Source organism: Notamacropus eugenii, chromosome 4 (assembly GCF_028372415.1).
Source record: "Notamacropus eugenii isolate mMacEug1 chromosome 4, mMacEug1.pri_v2, whole genome shotgun sequence".
Classification (NCBI taxonomy): domain Eukaryota; kingdom Metazoa; phylum Chordata; class Mammalia; order Diprotodontia; family Macropodidae; genus Notamacropus; species Notamacropus eugenii.
The window spans coordinates 230,318,017-230,340,340 of NC_092875.1; the positions used below are offsets into that span (position 1 = coordinate 230,318,017).

The 22,324-nt window shown below is 36.4% G+C and overlaps 1 protein-coding gene and 1 long non-coding RNA gene across 4 annotated transcripts in view; one reads left to right on the forward strand and one right to left on the reverse strand.

Moving 5' to 3' along the window:
• IMPA2 (inositol monophosphatase 2) overlaps nt 1-22,324 on the reverse strand; it is a 74,775-nt gene that overhangs the window by 11,156 nt on the left and 41,295 nt on the right. The window contains exons 3-5 of the mRNA XM_072604207.1: nt 15,577-15,681; nt 11,479-11,524; nt 2,447-2,555 (exon numbers count right to left, since the gene is read on the reverse strand). Coding sequence (XP_072460308.1) covers nt 2,447-2,555; nt 11,479-11,524; nt 15,577-15,681 — 260 coding nt within the window. The remainder of the gene's footprint in view (nt 1-2,446; nt 2,556-11,478; nt 11,525-15,576; nt 15,682-22,324) is intronic.
• LOC140501030 (uncharacterized) lies at nt 32-4,646 on the forward strand. Of its 3 annotated transcripts, none has more exons than XR_011966026.1 (4): nt 32-681; nt 1,508-1,601; nt 2,427-2,581; nt 4,485-4,646. It is a non-coding gene; the product is annotated as an uncharacterized lncRNA (long non-coding RNA). The 3 variants fall into 3 exon arrangements; XR_011966024.1 differs by having other exon boundaries at nt 40-694; XR_011966025.1 differs by lacking the exon at nt 1,508-1,601 and having other exon boundaries at nt 49-694.

Here is a 22,324-nt window from a genome sequence, read left to right on the forward strand (position 1 = left end):
CTGCTGAGTGGAGAAGTTACAAATATAAAGGTGGAGTCAAAAACCATCTTACTCCATTTTAGCTTTGATTGTTTACATAGGTCTGGACATGTCTCAATCCATCACAAATAGTCCTCAGACTAACTGCTAAAAGACCTTCGATCATGTTCGGACAGACAAAGGACACTTGGCCATGTCACAGGATCATCTATAAGTTGTCAAAGGAGTTGAGGAGGAAGAAAATTCCAGAAACTGAGTTCTAACTTAACCGCTTGAGAAAGAATCCCCCTCAGAAAGAAAAAAAAGAGATCTCGGTTTTGGTCCTCCACTATGACTCCTTCCCTCTTCCCCTGACTAGAGAGGGACTATCTTCAAAGAATCTTGAAAATGCTGGTCTTTCCATCTCCTCATCAGTGTTCTGAATGGCATCTCCATATCAACTGTCAGTACTGTCTACATCGTTGGGAGCCAAGGACAGACTGGGCTCATGGCTCTACCAGGAACTCTGCAAAGAGACTAGGGGGATAACCTCTTAAGCAATCCATGAACGAGAGAACAGAACTTCTAGCAACAAGGACTTGTGGCCCTTTTGCTACATGTGAACTTTAAACATGAGTTCATTTCCCTCTGGATTTTGTATATTTTGGGGGGAAAATGTCCCAGACTTTTTTGAGGGGGGATATTTTTTACAGACGGTACTTGGTATGCAACATTGGTAAATATGCCTTTCTAAAAGATAATTAATGCTGACTGACTAAATGTTTGTCAACTCGTAACCTTGGGCCTTTAAGTATGAGGAGGAGGAGAGGAGAGAAACAGAGGGAGGAGAAAGAGAAGAGGAGAGAGGGAGAGAGGAAGGAGGGAGAGGAAAAGAGGAAGGGAGAGGGAAAGAAGAGGGAGGGAGAGGAGAGAGGTACATAGAGGGGGAGAGGAGAGAGACAGGGAGGAGAGGCAGGGGGACAGGAGAGTATGAGGGAGAGAGGAGAGAAAGAGAGAGAGAAGAAAAAGAAGAAGGAGGGGGAGGAGAGAGAAGAGGAGAGGGAGAAAGAAAAGAGGGAGGAGGGAGGGAGAGAAAGGAGGAGGGAGGGAGAGGGAGAGAAGGGAGAGGAGAGAGGCAGGGGGAGAGGAGAGGAGACAGACATAGAGGAATGGAGGGGTAGAGGGAAGATGACAAGGAGAGGGAAGGAAAGGAGAGAAAAGAGATTGTGAGCTCAAAGTAGACTGAACCAGGCAATTATTGGAGGGGTAGTGAGAGGACAGGCTGTTAGTGAAGTTAGGTGGTTCAGTGGATAAAGAACTGGACCTGGAGTCAGAAAGACCTGAGTTCCAATTCAGCATCAGATATTTAGTAGTTCTGTGACCCTGGACAAGCCATGTAACCTCTGGCTGGCTCTGCTTCGTTTACTGTATAATGAGGATCATACTAGTACCCACTTCACAAAGTTGTAAGAATCAAATGAGATAATATTTGTAAAGTGCTTATTCCTGGCATATAGTAGGTGCTTAATATGCTTATTCTCCCCCCTAGTCGTGTGATGTTGTTAGAATGGTAAGTTGGGTCAACTCTTCCGGAAAAGAAATTGGAAGTACATCCCAAACTTCACTACAAAATATTTGACTTGGTAGGTATATATCTGTAGGAAATTAAAGACTGAGAAAAGGGCTTATAAATGTATAGGCATATTTACATCAGTGTTTTTTGATGTGGCAAAGAACTGGAAACAAAATAGAAACCTGTCAAAACTGAGACATGATTAAACAAAGAGTGACATATGAAACAATGGAATTTTATGTGGCATAAGAAATGAGGAATGTGACAGATTTAGAGAAATATGGAAAGACTTATATGAACTAATGCAGAGGAAAGTGAGCAGAACCAGGAGAAAAAAATTACAAGAAAACTTCATGATGTACGAGAAACTTACACTAGAATTTGGATGGAATGAGATGACATTTGTAAACCACTTTGAAAAGTTCCTGGTACATAGAAGGTGCTTAATGAGTAGCTGTTCCTTCCTACCCTTACTTAAAGCAGCCAGCCAAGAATCATGATCCCATAAGAATAATAATAAAATATATCTGGTATCTCTTGATAGCAAAGTGACAGATTAGAGGCATGGAAACAAGTGTGTATTCTTAGAAATGGTCAATTTTTTATTTGTTTTGACTAGATTTATTTGCTATAGGAGTAGCCTTCTACGTGGAGGAGGGCATAGGGAGGTCAGAAAGAAATCAAAGTAGGTTGAACCTATGTAAGGATGGTTGGTGAAATTCTATTTTAATATATAGAACTGGCTTGATCACCAGTTTATTGAGGACAAACAATTCAGAAAGGAGCATCAAGACATAGCAGAGATTTCAGTCACAGTAATGACGCCCCTGTTCTATGAGAGGTGTCAAATTAACTATGTTCCTTTCTCGTTTCCTCCATCAAAATGCAAACTCAGTGAACATAGCCCAGACCAACCTGTCTCTCTGGATGCTTGAAGCCTCTGTTTGTTACAAAAGGCCCCTTGGCCCCGTCGGCCAGTGTATAATCGTTCTTCGGTGCAGTGGTATATCACTCCAAATTCAAGCTATAATTTTTTGAAAGAAAGAAAAGGTTAGTAAAATTATATCTCATCAGAACAAGTAGGACGTGAATGATGGTGATTACAAAGATATGGCTGGGAATAATACCGTGATAAATAAAATGCAAGTTGACTTTCATAGATTTCAGTATGGACTCAAAAATTAGAGGAGAGTCATGGAGACAACAAGTTTCTGGAATTCTCAAAAAGCATAAAATTCACATTTAAGATGCTATGTAAAGCCAAAATTTGACCAATACTCGTCTAATCAACTGTTAGGCTGTGAGTTCCTTGAGAGTAGGACTTCTCTTTTGCCTTTTTTTGTATCTCCAGTGCTTAGCACAGTACCTGATATAGAGTAGGCACTTAACGCTTACTTTTGACTGCCAAAATAAACAGTAATTGGTAAATAAATTTCTTGCAAGGTTTTCATTCTTCGGAAAGGTCTCATTTTTTTCTGTTAAAAAGAAAGTTGCTGACTAAATGCTCTTAGAATTGCTAAAGTGTGAAGAGTGTACCCCTATTGCCAGCTATAGCACAAAAAATGGTATTGGAATGTCAACAAAAAGTCACAAAAGTACAAAGATAGTCCTATGAAGGTGTTGGGTGCGAGGAGCAAGGGGCAGGACAAGAAGGAGATATAAATGTCTCATCTAGTCAAAGGGCTAAAAATCCAGTCACAGGGAAAATCTCCTAATATCCTGAAAAGAAATAGAAAGTGATCGAGTTGTTTTATGTCAACATGCTTGGGACGCATTTCTCCCTTTGTTTTCAAGGTGGAAGGCATTGGTAAGGCCGGTGAAAAGAAAGGCAGGAAAGTCTTGTCACATCCTAAAAGCAAATATGGAAATGTATAAGTCTAACACCTGGTGGGAGGGCAATAAACCTCAGAAGCCGTTCTGGCTTTTGCCCAGTTTGGAATGAGTCCATGCTAAAACAAATACTTATTTTGTCCAAGTCTTAGTCTAGGATACCCACAGGGAGTCACTTTCATTCTACAGTTGATCCATGGTGTTCAATCTAGAGTAGATTTGACCTGACCCCAAGAGTGATAAATGTAAGCTAACTCTCAGTTTTGTACTACAGCAGACTGGAGTGCACACATTAGGCCTAGAATTGATTTGGCCTCTTGAAAGACCTTTGGCACTTGTGATCTGGAATCTAAGCCTAAACCAGATATGCCTGTATGGGTAGTGAGAAGTAGGGAAAGTTCACTAAACCACCTCAGCACTGTAAAAGGTTTGATGAGAGACTTCTTGTGGAAATCTATTAATAACTGCTTTCAAAAAGTCACTCAGAATACTAAGAAGATAATTAGAAAATTAAGACAACATTTTCTATGCTATGCTTGGCAATAGGGCTACATTCTTCACACTTCAACAATTTTAAGGGCATTTAGTTAGCAACTTTCTTTTTAACAGAAAAAAACTGAGACCTTTCTAAAGAATGAAATAACTGTGAAAAGATAGCCATCTTGCAAAACTTTCAAGCCTAAGGTATTTTCACTGCTACTTGTTCAGTCACTTTTCAGATGTGTCTGATTCTTTATGATCCCATTTGGGGGTTTTCTTGGCAGAGATGTTAGAGTGATTTGTCGTTTACTTCTCCAGCTCATTTTACCAACATGGTAAATAGGCCAATAGGGTTGTGACTTATGAAGTGTCACATGGCTAGTAAGTATCTGAGGGTGGATTTCAACTTAGGTTTTCCGGATTTCAAGTCTGGTGCTCTTTATATCACAGTAAAGCGTCTTCTGAGAGCAAGACCTGACTGACTCAGTATTTTTACTATGGATGTTTAGTATATCATACTTAATTTTTTTTAATTTAAATTGCACACTACATTGTTTAGTGTCAAATATAATATTTTAAACACAAATAATCAATTCATTTTCACTTCCAATTTCAGTATTAACATTCTTTTTTATCTTGACAGCATGGCATAGTGAACAGAGAGCCAACCTCAGAGCCAGAAAGACCTATGCTCAAGTCATACCTGTGATAAGTACTATGTAATATATTCAGCAAGCCATTTAACCTCTCAGGGTCCCAGACAACTCTTAAAGAATGTCAATTAAACAGAAGATGTTGACCTACATTGGCTGAAGGAATTTCTTCATTTGGGAGTCCCCTGTACCAATGAAATCTGTCTTATACCTATCCCTACTCTTACTTGACTTCATTGTTAGCTCTTGGAGTAGCAATGCTTCCACTCCAGTGCAATCAGCCATTATCCTGGGAAGCAATCCCTTTTGAGAAACAGCCAGGTATCTGCTCCTGTATGTGCTACAGCCACAGCTACTGAAGATCCAGAAAAGAAAGTTCTTACTACCAAAGTCCTTGTCACTGTCAAATGGTTCAACATCAGAAACCGATATCATTCCATCAGCAGAAATAACATTAAAGAAGAGGCACTACTATCCATTTTGCCACAGCACCCTAAGGATCATGAGATCTTTCCATCTGACTTGCAGATGAAACCTTCCATATGTGTTGTCTTTCCCATTAGAACATAAGCTTCAAGTTTTATGTGCTCTCTGTCTCTCCACAAACACTTAAAGGAAGGACATATATCATCATTAGCATGTTTTTCCTGGGTTTTATTTTGTTGTTTTCTTCAAAATCCCCATGGCTTTTCCCTATATCCTCATCCTTCTTGACCTCTTTTTCTGAAACTCTATTATGTCTTCCCTGGTTTTCATGACACTGCTGTCTCCTGATTTTCCTCCTACCTTTCTGACATTTCTCCTGTATCCTATACACTGGTTCACAGACTCAGAATTAAAAGGAATTACAGAGGCCATATAGCCTAGCCCATTCCTGAATATATCTGCATTACAAAGACAACAGAGGTTTTTAACCTTTTATGTATCATGGACCTTTTAGGCAATCTAATGAAGCTGATGGATCCCTTCACAGAAGTATTTTTAAATTCATAAGATAAAATTCATAGGATTACAAAAGAAACTAATTTTATTGAAATATAGTTACCAAATATTTTTTAAAAATAACTTCATGGATCCCAGATTAAGAAAAACTGTTTCAGAACATGTATTTCAAGAGGTTATCAATCTTTTATATTCTCCTTAAAGACCTCAAGTAAAGGGGGAAACACTGTCTCCCACAGCAGATTAATTCCACTTTAAGAATGTTAAATCTCCCTTTAGATTAGGCCTAAATCTACTTCTCTGTGACTGTCAACCACTGCTTTTTATTCCACCCTCTAAAGTAAAGAAAATCATGTGTAATCTCTCTTCTCTGTGGCTCAGAAGTCACTGTTCTTTCAGTACACTAGAGAGTTGTTTAGGATTGTATTAGTTGGTCTGCATAAGTCTGAAACCTTTCTTCAAATGACCATTTTTGATTATAGTTTTTATTGCATTGTGATTAGTAAATAATCTTTACTTTTCTGCAATTATTCGTGACTTTTAAAATAACCTTGTACATGGTTTTTTTGTAAAGTGCTAGGCAAAGTTTAGAAAGTGTGTGTACTTTATATTTCCCACTCAGAAGTTATTGGAAGTCTATCACATGTACTTTTCTAAATTTAATTCAAATCTTTAACTTCTTTATTGTTTATATTTTTGTTATATTCATCTAAATCTGAAAGGGGCATATTAGCATCCTCTACAATTATTTGTTTTACTGCATATTTCTCTCTATAGTTCTATTAGCTTTTCCTTTAGATATTTAAATACTAAAATATTTTGTGCATTTATATTCAGTATTGATATGATTTCATTTCTCTTTTATGCCTTTAAATATACTGTAATTCCCCTGCTTATCTCTTTTAACCATGTCTATTTTTATTGTTGCCTTTCCTGAGAACATGGTTGCCACTTAGGATTTTTTTTTTGGTTTTACATGAGTCATAATAGATTCTATTCCAGTCCTTCATTTTAGCTCCATGTGAATTTTTAAAGTTTCAGGTGTATTTTTGTAAACACATTATTGTATTCTGCTTTCTAAGTCATTCTGCCACCTTCTTCCATTTTATGGGAGAATTAATGTGATTTACATTCAGGAGTAGGATTGGTATATGTGTTTTCCCTTCCAAAACATACTATTATAATGTATTTTCTATTTACTTTGATTTCTTCTGTTAGGTATCTATACTTTACGCTATCTTTTCAATCAATGAAAATCTACTTCTCCCCTCTCCCCACACAGAAAGAAAAGAAAACCTATATTACAAACATGTACAGTGAAATTAAAAAAAAATTCCCTCCTTGGCCATGTTCAAACAGTGTCTCACTCTGCATCCTGACTACATTACCTCTTTGACAAAAAATAGGTAGCATGCTTGATCATGAATCCTCTGGAATTGTGGCTGGTCATTACATTGATCAGAGTTTAAAAGTCAGAGTTAATAATTGTTTGGCTTTACAATAATGTTGTTGTTATATAAATTATTCTCCTGGTTCTTCTCCCTTAGCCGAATTAGTTCATGCAAGTCTTCCCAGTTTCCTTTTCCTGTTTCTTTGATCTCTTGGGGGCCTAGATCATGTAGTAGCATTTCTGAGCATACACAGTTTAATTACATTTGGGGCATAGTTCTAAACTGCTTTTCAGAATGTCTGTACCAGTTCATAGTTTTACCAAAAGTAAATGTACCTGTTTTTCCAGTCACATCAGCATTTGTAATTTTCCTTCTTTGTCAACTTTGCCAATCTAATGGGTATGATATGGAACCTTAGAGTTGTTTTAATTTGCATTCATGTAATTGTTGGTGATTTAGAACATTTTCATGTGACTACTGATAGTTTGGATTTCTTCCTCTGAAAAGTGACTGTTCATATCCTTTGACCATTAATCAACAGGGGAATGACTCATCCTTATAAATTTAAATCAATTCCTGATACACCTTAAAAATATATTTCTATATTTTGAAAGTTTTTCATACTTTGTAGTTTGGAGATTATGAATATGAAATTGTTATATCAATTAGAAACAATGCTCTTACATTTTTATGTGTCAGTGCTATATCTGAGGGACTGTGGGCAATAATTCCAATATAGTTTATTTGTTGAATTTTCAAGACAATTTTGAGGTCTGCATTTGCAGTATTGAGATTTATCACCTTTCATTCCATGAAAGATAGTGAGTTTCTATGTATAATTGAAATCATAGGACTTTTGCTAAGAATTAAGTAGGTCCTAAATTTCTACTACCTGTGGCATAATTTTTATTATTTCCTTGTATAATTGGTATTTCACAATAAATTCAGATTCCTTAAGGATATATCTATAACTGCTGGTAGCAATGACCTGATCCTAAATTACTATCATGAATCCCTTCATTTCTATAAACAAGTCCATATGACTTAGTTATTTGTTCAACCCTTTTTTTGTTGAAATATCTTATGGAGTTCATGGTTGAGTTCATGTGGATTTTGCCCCATAGTAAACTGTTTGATTACACTCTTGCACCTAAACCTGTGAAACAGCTAAGATGTGTAAGCTTCTACTATTGCTTAATGCAATGCTTGTTCCAATAGTATTTCTTTCAGTTTTTAAACTGTTTGTCATATGCTTTGAGAACATCTATCAATCCTCTACCTTAGCCACCTTAGGGCATTTTGTTTTGTTAATATTGTAAGAGATTTTTGATAGTACACTTTCCAAATCTGTAATAGTCTATTTTGAAGTTCCAAAAAGTGTGTACTCAAACTAGAGTCATGTAGACATTAATTATGTTAAATGTTTTTTGCCATTAAGTTTTGATTTTATGATGGCAGTCTCTTGAAATATATTGCCACTGCTTTCCCTTGATGATGTGATGCTTTATCTTACCTGCAAGAGACCAAGGTATTACCTTTATCTTTGGTTCAATTTAACCTCTAAAGTCAAGCTCAAAGAATTCAGTGTCTATTTTTAGTATACATTAAGAATTTTATATTTATCAAGTCAAAATAGACATTTTAATTCATTGGAGAAAGATTTCAAGAGACAGAGAAGCTGTCTAAATTATTTTTGACTAGAGTCATATTATTTTAGGACATCTACGTACATCAAGTGAGTAATAAGACGTTTTGATGTGACAATTAACAACCTTATGGAAGAATGTTCTGAATCATTAATAACAAGAGAAATGCAAATCAAAACAACCCTGAAGATTCATTCATTCACTTGGGAAATTGGCAAAGATGACAAATTATGGGAACAGTCAATGGAGAAATACTAATGTACTGACAGGAACTGTATGAACTGGTCCAACTGTTCTGAAAAGGAATTTGGAGTTATGCAAAGAAAATGACTAAAATCTCCACACCCTATGATCCAGAGATTACACTGTTAGGCATACATCTCAAGTAGGTCAATGACGGAAGAAAGGCCCTAAACATACCAAAATATTTATAGCTATTTTTTGTTGTCACAAAGAACTAGAAGCACAGATTCCCACTGCTTGAGGACCAGGTAAACAAGTTGTAATGGAACATTGTTGTAAAAAAAAGTTGAACATGATGAATACAGAAACATATGGCAAGACATATAAATTGGTGCAAAGTGAAGCAAACAGAATCAGGAAAATGATTTACATAACTACAAAGTAGAAAGAACAAAGAACAATTGATACTGAATGCTGTGAAATTATGCTGATCAGCCTTAATACCAAAAAAGAGATAAGAGAAAGCACCTCCCTCCCTTCTTTGTCAGGGCTTCCCTTTGGGACTACAGATGTGGAACACTGAAGATAATGGCAATCTTATGTGTTGATTGGTTTTGTTTCTTTTTTTCCCTTCTTTTTTATCTTTTGTTTTAAGGCACAGCTTTCTGAGAGGGAGAAGGAGGTAGAATTTCCTACACTAGGAAACACAGTTGACAGAAAAACAAAAAGACAAAGATTAGGACTGGATCTGTGGTTTCATTGATATAGCAAATTCCAGGATGAGGAAACTTCCTCTATCAATGTAGGACAGCATATTTTCTGCAACTTATTGTCTTAATGAGTTGCCTAGAACTTTGAGAGGTTAAGTGACTTGCCCAGGGTCATACTGACATTATCTGTCAGAAGTAGGACTAGAACTTCTCGGACAGGACATGTCTTCTTGCCTCTGAACCCAACTCTCTGTCCACTACACCACAGGTACCTCTCTCTATAAAATAAATTTTTAAAAAAAGATCTTTTGGAATGTATTATTCCTTTTTTAACTTGGAAGCCATACTTGGGAATAGTAATTTAGGAATAGAAATAATATTAGAATAATGGATCTAAGGTTAGTTAGAACTATAAGGGACTCAACTATCTCTCTGAAAGATGCCATGTTTTATATCAATTGTTCTCAACATTATTGTGTTAATAGTGTGTTTTAAATGAAAAACTCTTTTTTAATCAGGATAGCAAATATCCTCAGTACAGTAAATCCTATATTATATTTTTGCAGTGCATGAACAAATTATGAGTGTCTGACTGAGAACTGAGTCAAAGACTTTGTAATAACCTATAAAGAACAAATCTTATGGTGCTTTCAGGTAGCTTGTGCAATAATGATAAGTTATATTCTTTACAGTTCTCGGACTTTCTGGTACAGCTTTTTTTGCTCTTTGGTCAATATATATTTTTACTTAACTTGTAGATTTTTTAGTTGTAATGTATTGTGTAATATACACAAAGACGTAATTGGTCTGTATTTATAGGGGTAAGGATTGTTATCATTCTTTACAGTTTGTTATGTTGGCCAAGTTCTTTATCTTTTCTAAGCTTTGGTTTCCTCATCTTGTATGTGAGAAAACCAAGAAAGCCGGAAGGGGAAAACCTACAGCAGTGACAATGATAATATCTAGTATTGATATAGCACTTCAAGGTTTGTAAAGTGCTTTGCAGATCTATCCTTTTATCTTGATAATATTGATAATATCTATTATGTAGATGCTATTACTACTACAAAGATGACACACGGAGGTGGACAGAGGTCTTGCCCAGGATCACACAGCTATTAAATACCTGTGGCTGGCTTTGAACTCAGGTTTTCCTGACTCCATTTTCAGCATTCAATCCACTATGCCACCTAATTTGCTATTAGTCTCAAGATCTCCGCTGAATAAATTTGCTCATTAAATATACAATAATTATATACCATGGCTTTTACTCCCTATCTTTCATAAATTTGTTGTGAAGATCAGGGGACTTACATATAAAGCATTATATAATTATAAATGACCAGAGATATGAGAACTACCACGTGAAATCTCTTCTGATCACCCCAGCTGCTAGTATCTTACTCTTCCAAATTACATTGCATTCACTTTTTACATATGAATATACGTATATATTTGTGTCTACGTGTGTGTGTGTGTGTGTGTGTGTATGTATGTGTCTTTTCCAATAGAATGTAAAGTCCTTGAGGACAGCAACTGTTTCATATCTTTGTATCGCCACTGCTTAGTACAGTGCTCAGGCACATAATCCACACTTAAGAAATGCTCAGTGATTGAATAATTAATGTAAATTTGTTTCTGTTTGCTACAAGCCAATCAGGAGTTTCTTTTTACTGGTCTCATAAATATCATTTTCCCAACAGCACTACCATATAACCCAAGTAAAAACAGAGGCTAGTTTACTTATTAGCAAGTGGGAATGAAAGGCAAACTGAAAAGCCACACCTATACACCCTCCCCTTCTCCACTGGACTCAGTCCCTTCCTCAACAGGTTTAGATTTGTTTGCTCTGCTGGATTTTATTTGCACGTTTGAAAGACATATATGCTTGAATATAGTTGTCAACGCTGAACATCCCTAGAAAGAGTGGAGCCAGGGTCCTGAGGTTGTATCTACACAAAGCTTTCAAGGAAAGATGATTAAACAAGCAGATACAGACACAACTACTTCTGTCTTTTATACTGTTGGATGATTCTAAGTCAACTCCAGGTTATCTGTGTATAGAACACATTCTATGTACACATACAATAGACACACATACACACAATATACCTCTCGATTAACAGCAAATCCAATGCTAACTGCCACTGTTGGAAATCTGCAAAGAAAATGAAACACAAAGATTTTTCATATAAACAAATCCTGAAGATTTTTATCAATGTTCAAGCCCCTAATAACCACTGTGGGGTATTGTGAGAAGAGTTCCCAAGTAGTTCACCATTACTTTTTATTTTTCCCCCTTCTAGAATATTGGAAACCACTTCCATAACAAACATCCTTATAATCTGCTTTAATTTTAAAGAAGAGAAGTAATCTGAGTTGGGCAGTGATGGTGTGGGATAAGTGCTTGGAATCAAGAAAGACCTGAGTTCCATTCCTACTCTTGACCTCATATAACTCTAGATGAGCCACTTAATTTACAAAGCCTCAGTTTCCTCATCTTTAAAATGCATAATATTTTCATTACTTATCTTACTGAGTTAATGAAAGGATCAAATATAACAAATTGCAAACATTAAGTATCAGCTATTATTATTAATTTGTTGTTGTTCAGTCCTTTCAGTTGTGTCTGATTCTTTACAACGCCATTTGAGATTATTTTGGCAAAGCTATTGAATGGTTTGCTATTTCCTTTTCTATCTCATTTTTACAGTTGAGGAAACTGAGGCCAACAGTATTAAGTGACTTGCCCAGAGTCACCCAGCTAGGAAGCGTCTGAGGTCAGATTTAAACTCAAGAAGATGAGTCTTCCTGACTCTAAGCCCAGCGCTCTATCCACTGCTCCACCCAGCTGCCCTTTTTTATCAATTACCCAAGTTTTTATTAGATTATGAGGCAGTGAGCAAAGAGTGGTGGATTTGGAGTCAGTGGACCTACGTTCAAATTTTAGCTTTGCTACTGAGAATCTATGTGACCTTGGTCAAGTCACTGTTTTGGCCCTTGGTTTCCTCATTTGTAAAATGAAGGGAGTTGAACCAGATGATCTTTAATATTTCTTCTAGCTATAAATCATAAACAGTAGTATCCTTGAGACAAGGCACTGTCTTTAGTCTTTCTTTGTATACTCAGTTCTTAGCATAGTGCTTGGCACATAGTGAGCCTGTAATAAGTATTAACTGACTGACTGACTGATCCTGTGTGAGTTACTGTTTGTTACAAGAACCAAAAGACCACAACTGCAGGAGCCATTTAGGGATGACTTATTTAAATCTCCCAGTCTTGGATCATATCCCAATGAAATGCCAAGACAGATCTTCAATAGCAAAAAGAGACAAAATTTCCAAACTCTTTAAGTGGATAGGGAGTGAATGAAGAAGTTTTCTGGGTTGAGAGGTACCAGGCAGGAAAAGAGACCTGCTCTGGGATCAGCCATTACCCAACCACAACAATAGGAGTGATAAAATTCCATCCTGCTTCCTTCAGTCACAATAATCCTTGAGATGGGTCATTGGTCAGTAGCTCTATGAATTTAATACTTTGCTGGTATCCTAAGAAGCCAGAGACCCAAGCTGTGTCTCACACACAACCTGCACATCAGCCAAGTTGTGTCAAGATTGACCCCCTTATTTTATATCATAGATTTTTGTGTTTAAGGCCTTTGATTAATCATTGATAAACATGAATTTCACAAATTAAAATTAGTATTATCTATTTTTAACTTCCTATTAGGCCTTAGGAGTTCAAAATCTTGCCAGTGTCTAATTTAGGGCTGCAAGTCTAGAACAGGTTAGGAATAACTGAATTAAATTAAGAAAAAAAACAAACCAAGCCCATGTTTGGTAATAAAAATATTTTTGCCAATAAAGCATAATATCTTCCCAGAAGACTGTTGAAAACTAAAGCCATTATTTAAATGCCAATCCTGAGAAACCTGCCTATCAATGTCTCAATCTCAGTGATCACTAAAAAGGATGGAAATCTTACAAATGAATCACCAAAAGTATTTTGGAAGTCTTTGGACCAGTATAATTCATATAGCCATAGTTTTTAATCACCTTTTAGTTGTCTACAAATCCCTAAATTCAGCTCATGCCTGGATTCTGAAGCTCTCTCTCCCTCCAAGTTACTTCCTTAAACAAGACGGTCTAGAAGTCTGGGTTCTAGAATACAAAGACCTCTAAATGTATCTTTTTTTATTCATCCATCATTATGCATAAATGTAAACTCTTCGGAGGCAGCATCTTTTTCATGGCACCTAGAACAGTGCCCTATACATAGTGTTTAATAAAAGTTTGCTAAATTGAGTTGAGTTCTGAAAATTTAGTATAACAAAGTTCCAGATGTAAATTGTAAAAATGCCTATGGATAGATTAATAGTCAAACAATTTGATGATAAATGACTCATGTTATGAAAATGCACCTAAAAATGAGTGGAATGTAATCTTAATCTTAGGGAGTTGCCTAGAATATTGAAAGGTTACATGATTCTCCTAATTTTGCATAGCTGTTACATGTCAGAGACAGGGCTTGACTACAGGTCTTCTTGCTTCTAATGCCACACCCTCCATCCATTATGTTTTATATTTGAATAAAATAATATAGGGTTAAATCTGCAAGCACAACACTGGTTCAATGGAACCAGTTTTGCATCTACAGTTCAGATTGGCTTCCATCTGGTAGTGCTACGTCTTGTTTTTGAGCACTCAGTATAGGACCTATTTAGAAGTAGCGTGGAATGGTAGATTGCAATGGACTTGGAGTCAGAAATAATCTGTTTTGAATTTGATTCTGTTACAAACTGTGTTAACTTCTTTGTGTGTCAGTTTTCTCATCTATAAAATGGTGACAAGACCACAAGTTCCTACTTAATGGCATTTTTGTGAGGCTCAAACAAAATAATGTTTACGTAAGGTGCTCTGCAAACCTTAAAAGCACTATAGTTAGTATTATCACTTAAATTTGGCAGATGTACTTTCCAGCTAGATAAGTCAGTTTTATTTTTTTAAATGTCTTTTATTTTTAATTTAGGGAATAAAACAAGCAGTTCCATAACATAGTTTAATAAAAAAGATTGCACATGAACCTGCGAATCTATTAAGCGCAATTATGTACAAATCTATAATGTACAATTTGCTATTCCTTTTAAATATAATAAACTTAAATATATAATTAGCTTCTCCAGGCTTCATTTTTCTCCCCTTCAAAATGAAATATGGTTAGATTACATGACTTTTAAAGGTCTCTTCCATTTTATTAATCTATGATCCTATGATAAACATTTTGTAGGTGGAGAGACAGAAACTCAGTGGTTAAGGTCACATAGCTAGTAAAAGTGAGAATCACTTATAGGTTTCCTAACTTCTAGTCCAGAGCTCTTTCCACTATACCAGGGGCCTCTTTGTGGCATTGGGGGTGTCTTTGCTCTTTCAAGCCAGTTGTCACAGAGTACACTAGAACTATGATGTCTTTTCATTCTGGATTAGCCCAGGCTTAATAAACATCTATTCAACTTCCCATCTCCAGTTATTTTACTTTTATCATAGAGCTTGTTCATATCTTTAAGACTTCTGCTCCTGGTCTGATACTGTGTTACTTAGATCAACACAATAAACTTTTGGAATGATTTCGTCCTTTTTTAAAAAAAAATCTTTGGATTTTTGTTTGCAGAAATTTAATATGTTTATCTATAAAAAGTCATAAATGACATTTGGATTATGCTTTTCCAAATTACCTATTTTCTAAATTTAATATCTATTTCTCTAATTAGATAAACTGTGCTAAATGTCATTCATTTTTCAACATTAGAATGTTGATTTTTTTCATTTTTCTCTTAAACATCTTCTTTGTTATTGTGAAATTCATCATCATCATCATCATCATCATCATCATCATCATCATCACCATCACCATGATCAACAACGAACACACTCAAATGGGTGATTTATTATAGTGACTACATCTCTTTTAAATATCTTGACACAATAGGTTTTAAACAATCATAGAGAGCATTTTCTTCCTAACCACTAAGAGAGTCACTCATGATGGCAAATGTTCCTTAAACAAATTACATCAATGGTATTCGGACTGTAATTTATAAATTTTTTGTTCACACATTTCAGTCTAAAAAAATACTACTTCTAGGAATGAAACCACTATTATAAAAAGGAATTTCAAATAGGAATTTAAGATTCCTCACAATCTTATGCATACCTGTGTACAAAATTGCAAGTACCATCAATAGGGTCGATGATCCAGGTAGGGCTGTCTGTGAGGACACACTTTTCTCCAGCAGCAGTAGATTCTTCTGCAATGAACCTGCGATTAAAATGGAATCAGCCTATGACTTATAAGGAGCCCACCACTGTTCTGAAAAGTTCCCACTTCATTTTCTTAACTGACAGAATGATAGGATCTTAGAAGGGATCACTAATTACCTAGTCCAAACCCTTCATTTTACAGGAGAAATGGAACCTGTGATATTAATGTTCAGTTTCCATTAGAAATGCACTAATTTTTAGCGGTTAGGAATTTGTCCAAATGACTGTGTAACAATTGTTTCAAATCGCTTTGAGCTCTAATTTTAAAAGGAACGTAATTGTTCATACTGTTTAGGGTTGGGGCGGTGGTGTATTGAGCCTAAAGAAAGGAAGACTAAGAGAAGAAAAGAATAGTCTTCTAATATCTGAAAAGCTATGATCTGGAAGAGGGATTAGACATGATTTCCATATCCCTACACAGCAGACCTAGAAACAAGGGTGCAAAGTTCAAGGAGGCAAATGGGACTGATTAAGGAAAAACTCCCCAACCAAGCTATTTAAAACTAGAATGAGTTCCTTTGGAGGTAGTGGGTTCTCCTTCAGAGAAGATCTTCAAAGACTGGATGATCACTTGTTAGTTATGTTATAGTGGGGAATTCTTGTTCAGGTTTGGGTTGCACTGGATGACCTCTGAGATGCCTTCTATCTCTGAGGTTTTATAATGCTTTGAAACTCCTTAAAAATAGGTCTGAATCCCCCTTGTCTTTAAGAAAAAACAGAAAAAACCTTCATACAACATTACCATCCCCTCAAGCTATGTTATATTTCCCCTTCGTTTAAGAAATTCCTAGAAAAAGTTATCAAAATTTATTGCCTTCATCTTTTAGATAACTCAATACATAGGTAGCATTTGAAGATATATACAACTCATAATCCTCTCTAATTTTTTAATGCAATGTAATAAAAGAAAGAAGTCAGATAAAGCACTAGGAAATAGGAAAAACTAAATAATTTGAGACTATTTCACTGGAAGAAAAGAAGGTTGAAGTTTGATATAGTATGACCTTTTAATTACATGAAAGGCAGTGCATGTAATATGGTACATAAGACTGAGTGAGGGCCAGCTCATTCTACTCTTAGATCGGCCACTAATTCATTGGTTGTTTTTTAGGAAAGTCACTTAATTTCTCACATTTGAAAGGAGACAACTGACCTAAATGGCCTCTGAGGTTCTTTCCAACTATAAGATTTTATAACTCTATGATACAGCCAACATATGGTGGTATGGTGGTAAGTTCCCAGGGAATTATTAAGAAGGAAAAGGTTACAACAGAATGAATCGCAATGAGTTGTTGGAAAGGATTTCCTGTTTGCAAGAGTTATGTGATATCTGAAGACTATTAAAAGCCTACATTTTAGATGAAGACTTGCAGGAAGTTGATTTGTTCCAGTTTTATTCTTTTGTCTTCTGTCTCAATGAGACATTCTACCCCTAATCCTCAGCTGCTTTCCTTTTTTGCTGACAAAATACAAGCATAATGTGGGAATAAGGTAGGGAAACAAAGCCCTAAAAGAGTGACTTTCTAGGAAACCCTCCCAGTTTTATATCCATAGATATCATGGAACAGTAGATTGTCATAAAATAATTGCTTTATATCCCCAGAGTTTGGATCATCCCCACTTAAAAAAAATATGAGTTCTACACATACATTCTTATTTAGCATACTTTCACATTACTCATGTTGCAGAGAAGAATTAAAATGAATGGGAGAAACCATGAAAGAAACAAAACAAAGCAAAACAATACAAGAGAAAATAGTCTGCTTCATTCTATGTTCTGATTCCATAGTTCTCTCTCTGAATGTGGATGGCATTTTGCCTCGAGTCCTTTGGGAATGTTTTAGGTCCTTGCATTGCTGTGAAGGGCTTAGTCTATCAGAAATAGTCCTCCCACACTGATTCCAAATTTTTTTCTTCCTGCCTCCTTCCCCTCCCCACTTGCCAAGATGACACGCAATCTGATATAGGGTACACGTGTACAATCATATTAAACATATTTCCACGCATCCCCTCTTTTCAACAAAATGAAAACCATATCATAAGGCAGATCATTTATTTCCCATAAGAAATACTGGTATTTACATTCAGTACAAACTAAATCCCTGACAGCAAACTATACCTCTACTTCTAATTGTGCAAAATTGTAAGATTATGCCTGAATCAATCTACAGTTAACCAATAAACATTTATTAAGTTCCTTTTAAGGAAGGCTGACAGGAAAGGTATATCACACTGGGCTGGGAGCAGAGAGCAATCTAGCATGGGCTGCACCAGCACAGACAGATCCAGAGCAGACCTCAGGGGACTGGATCTCTGGCAGCTGTGGCAGTTTCTGGATTCTCAACCCACAAACTCCCAAGACAGCATAGAAGGTCAGTGGGAAAACTCTGTGGGACCTGGATGAAAGAGAAGCAGAGTCCGGTGGGGGGTCTGGTCCCAGCCCCAGGGTAGGGGGAGGTGGCTGTAGCAGTGGCCATTGCTTCCATGAGCTCTGGGCCCACAGATGGTGGGGGCAAACAGCTGATACAACAGCTGATACAAAACTCCTGAAGCCTGGGACGAGTACACTCCTACCCCCCACCCCCCCTGCTTCCACTGGAAGCAGAGTCCTACCTTGACAAAGAGTTAAAAAGTCAAGTATTTGGCTGGGAAGATGATCAAATAGTGCTAAAAAAAAAACCCCAACAAAACCTCAGACTATAGAATCTCATTTTGGTGACAAAGAAGATCAAAATATACAGCCAGAAGAAGATAACAAAGTCAAAGCTCCTACGTCCAAAGCCTCCAAGAAAAATATGAATTGGTCACAGGCCACAGAAAAGCTCAAAAAAGGATTCTGAAAATCAAGTAAGAGAAGTAGAGGAAAAACTGGGAAGAGAAATGAGAGCGATGCAAGAAGATCATGAAAAATGAGTCAACAGCTTGCTAAAGGAGACCTAAAAAATACTGAAGAAAATATCACCTTAAAAAATAGACTTCTGCCAAATGGCAAAAGAGGTTCAAAAAGTCAATGAAGAGAATGCCTTAAAAAAGCAGAATCAGTCAAGTGGAAATGGAGGTCCAAAAGCTCACTGAAGAAAATAATTCTCTCAAAATTAGAATGGAGCAAATGGAAGCTAATGACTTTATGAGAAACCAAGAAATTATAAAACAGAACCAAAAGAATGAAAAAATAGAAGACAATGTAAAATATCTCATTGGAAAAACCAGTGACCTGGAAAATAGATCCAGGAGAGATAATATAAAAATTATTGGACTACCTGAAAACCAAAAAAAGAGCCTAGACATCATCTTCCAAGAAATTATCAAGGAAAACTGCCCTGATATTCTAGAACCAGAGAGTAAAATAGAAATTGAAAGAATCCACCAATTGCCACTTGAAAGAGATGCCAAAAAGAAAACTTCTATGAATATTGTAGCCAAATTTCAGAGTTCCCAGGTCAAGGACAAAATATTGCAAGCAGTGAGAAAGAAACAATTTGAGTATTGTGGAAATAAAATCAGGATAACCCAAGATCTAGCAGCTTCTACATTAAGGGATCAAAGGGCTTGGAATGTGATATTCCAGATGTTAGAGGAGCTAGAATTAAAACCAAGAATGACCTACTCAGCAAAACTGAGTATAATACTTCAGGGGAAAAAAGTACATTTCAATGAAATAGAGGTTTTTCAAACATTCTTGATGAAAAGACCAGAGCTGAATAGAAAATTTGACTTTCAAACACAAGAATCAAGGGAAACATGAAAAGGTAAACAGGAAAGAGAAATCATAAGGGACTTATTAAAGTTGAATTGCTTACATTCCTACATGAAAAATTGATATTTGTAACTCATGAGATCTTTCTCAGTATTAGGGTAGTTGGCGGAAATATAAATGTGTGTGTATGTATGTATGTTATATATGTATGTATGTATATATGTATATACACTATATATACACATATACATATATACATAAATACATGGGTGAGTTGAATATGAAGGGATGATATCTAAAAAATAAAACCAAAAGGTGAAAGAGGAATATATTGGGAGAAGGAAAAAGAAAGAGAGAGAATGGTGTAAACTATCTCATGTAAAAGAGGCAAGAGAAAAGTTTCACAATAGAGGGGAAAAGGGGGGAAGTGAGAGGGAATGAGTGAACCTTGCTCTCATCAGATTTGGTTTAAGGAGGGAATAAGATACACACTCAATTGGGTATCTTACCCTACAGGAAAGTAAGGGGTAAGTGAATAAGGGGAGGGGAGGAATGATAGAAGGGAGGACAGATTGGAGGCAGGGGGGGAATAGTCAGAAGCAAACACTTTTGAAAAGGGACAGAGTCAAAGAAGAAAATAGAATAAATGGGAGGTGGGACAGGATGGAGGGAAATGTAGTTAGTCTTTCACAACCTGACTATTATGGAAATGTTTTGCATAACTATACATGTATAACTTAAGTTGAATTTCTTGCCTTTTCAGTGAGGGTGGGTGGGGAGGGAAGGGAGAGAATTTGGAACTCAAAGTTTTAAAAACAAATCTTAAAAAATGTTTTCACATGCAACTGGGAAAGAGGATACACAGGCAATGGCGTATAGAAATCTATCTTGCCCTACAAGAAAGTAAGCAGGAAGGGGATAAGAGTGGGGGTGGGGGGGTGATAGAAGGGAGGGCAGATTGGGGCAAGGGGTAATCAGAATGCATGCCATCTTGGGTTGGAGGGGAGGGGAGAGATGGAAAGAAAATTTAGAACTCAAAATATTGTGGAAATGAATGTTGAAAACTAAAAATAAATTAACTAATAAAACTTTTAAAAAGTAATTCCATTGAGAAAATGTACCATTTTCCTTTCTTTGCAGAGGATACAAGGTTTAAATTATTAGGTATATACTATATATGTATACAATATAGATACAAATGCCTCCATGCTTTTGCTTATTGGTTTACTTGGATTCCGTATGGATGTGGTTTTGATGGAAACCAAGGAGACCAAGAGGCATAGGTGAAGGAACACAGCACTCAAGGATTGGGAGACAGCCAATGCAAAGACCTAGGAAGATGGAACATCATGTTTGAGGAACTCCAAGTAGACCAGTGTACCTGGCACAGAGGGGCGTAAAATGTGGGAAGACAAGGAAGAAGGATCCAGATTATAAAGAGATACAAATGACAAACAGAGGACTTTATTTGATCCTGGAGGTAATAGGACAGCTCAAGTCCTAGGGCATGGTCTCGGTTTGAAAGTTTATGTTGATAACTACTTAAATTTTCTTTGTCATATAATTTGGTATTATATTTTAAAGAAAAATGTGCCCACACCCTTAGAACATACATATACAAAAGAAGCAGATTAACTCTTAATTGACATGATAAATGCTTCCTGGCTTTAGCAAATTTAAGCCCACAACAAGGTTGATAATGCTTTGAAAAGAAATCTGGTAAGATTGTGAAGGGAAAAGCAATGACTCACGGCGTTTAAAGGTGACACCCCAGGTAATTAGGAGAGTTGTTAGTTCTGAAACTTACTCTCTTCAAACAGGAAGCAGATGCCTACAAGGCATGTAGGGGAAAGACAAAAGTAAAATTCTCAGGCATCCACCCTTCAGCCATTCATTAGGTTACGTTTTAAATATGCTTGGGGGAAATGGCATATTTAAAAGTTTCATAAAATTAAATGAAATATTTAAATGAGATCTATGCAAATAAAAGGTAATATATGCAGCTAATTTTCTATACTTCCAGTAACATGCTCTAAGCCTATGGAGGCGATCTCCAGTCATCCTGATCTATATCTTGCCACTGGACCCAGATGGCTCCAGAGGAGAAAGTGAGGCTGGTGACTTTGCACAGCCCTCCCTCACTTAAATCCAGTTCACTGCAAGTCATGGAATCATCTTCCTGATGTCACGGTCCTCTTCAAGAATGAAGGACAAACAACAATCTAAGCCTATATGACAAAGACTTGACAAGAGCAAAGTTCAAAGTTAAGGTGATAAGTTTAGCAAGTAATTTGCATGATAAATATTGCTGAGCTATTCATTCATTCGAAGTTATTCATTTCATTCATTTATTCATTCATCCAAAATTCACTTAGAGATTTGTATCTGCAAAGCACAATGTTAGGCAGATGTAGAGGCAGCTGGATGGTGCAGCCCATACAATGCTGGGCCCAGTATCAGGAAGGAAGACCTGAGTTCAAATCCATCCTCCAACACTTCTTAGCTGTGTGATCTTGGGTAAATAGCTTAAAAACAGTCTGTCCCAGTTTTCTCATCCATAAAATGGGGATAATATTAGCACCTACCTTTTAATATTTTGAAGCTCTCTATAAATGTTACTTATTATTATTATGTTAGGAACACCAATATGAATATCACAGGATCCCTGCCCTTTGGACTCTTACAACTGATGAGTAACATTTAATCAATCAACTGATATTTCCTGGGCACTTACTTGCTGGGCAAAAACAAGTTAAGTGCTAAAGGCAATTAAAAAATTCTTTAGAACAAAAAGAGATTCTCATCCAACCTCCCTCATCCTGTAGGAATCTCTTCTACTCCATTTCTTAAACCTGGCCCTATAGTTCCTGTTTGAACACACCCAAGGATCAGAAAGTTACTACCTTACTCACAGAGAGGCCTATTCCATTTTTTGGAAAGCTCA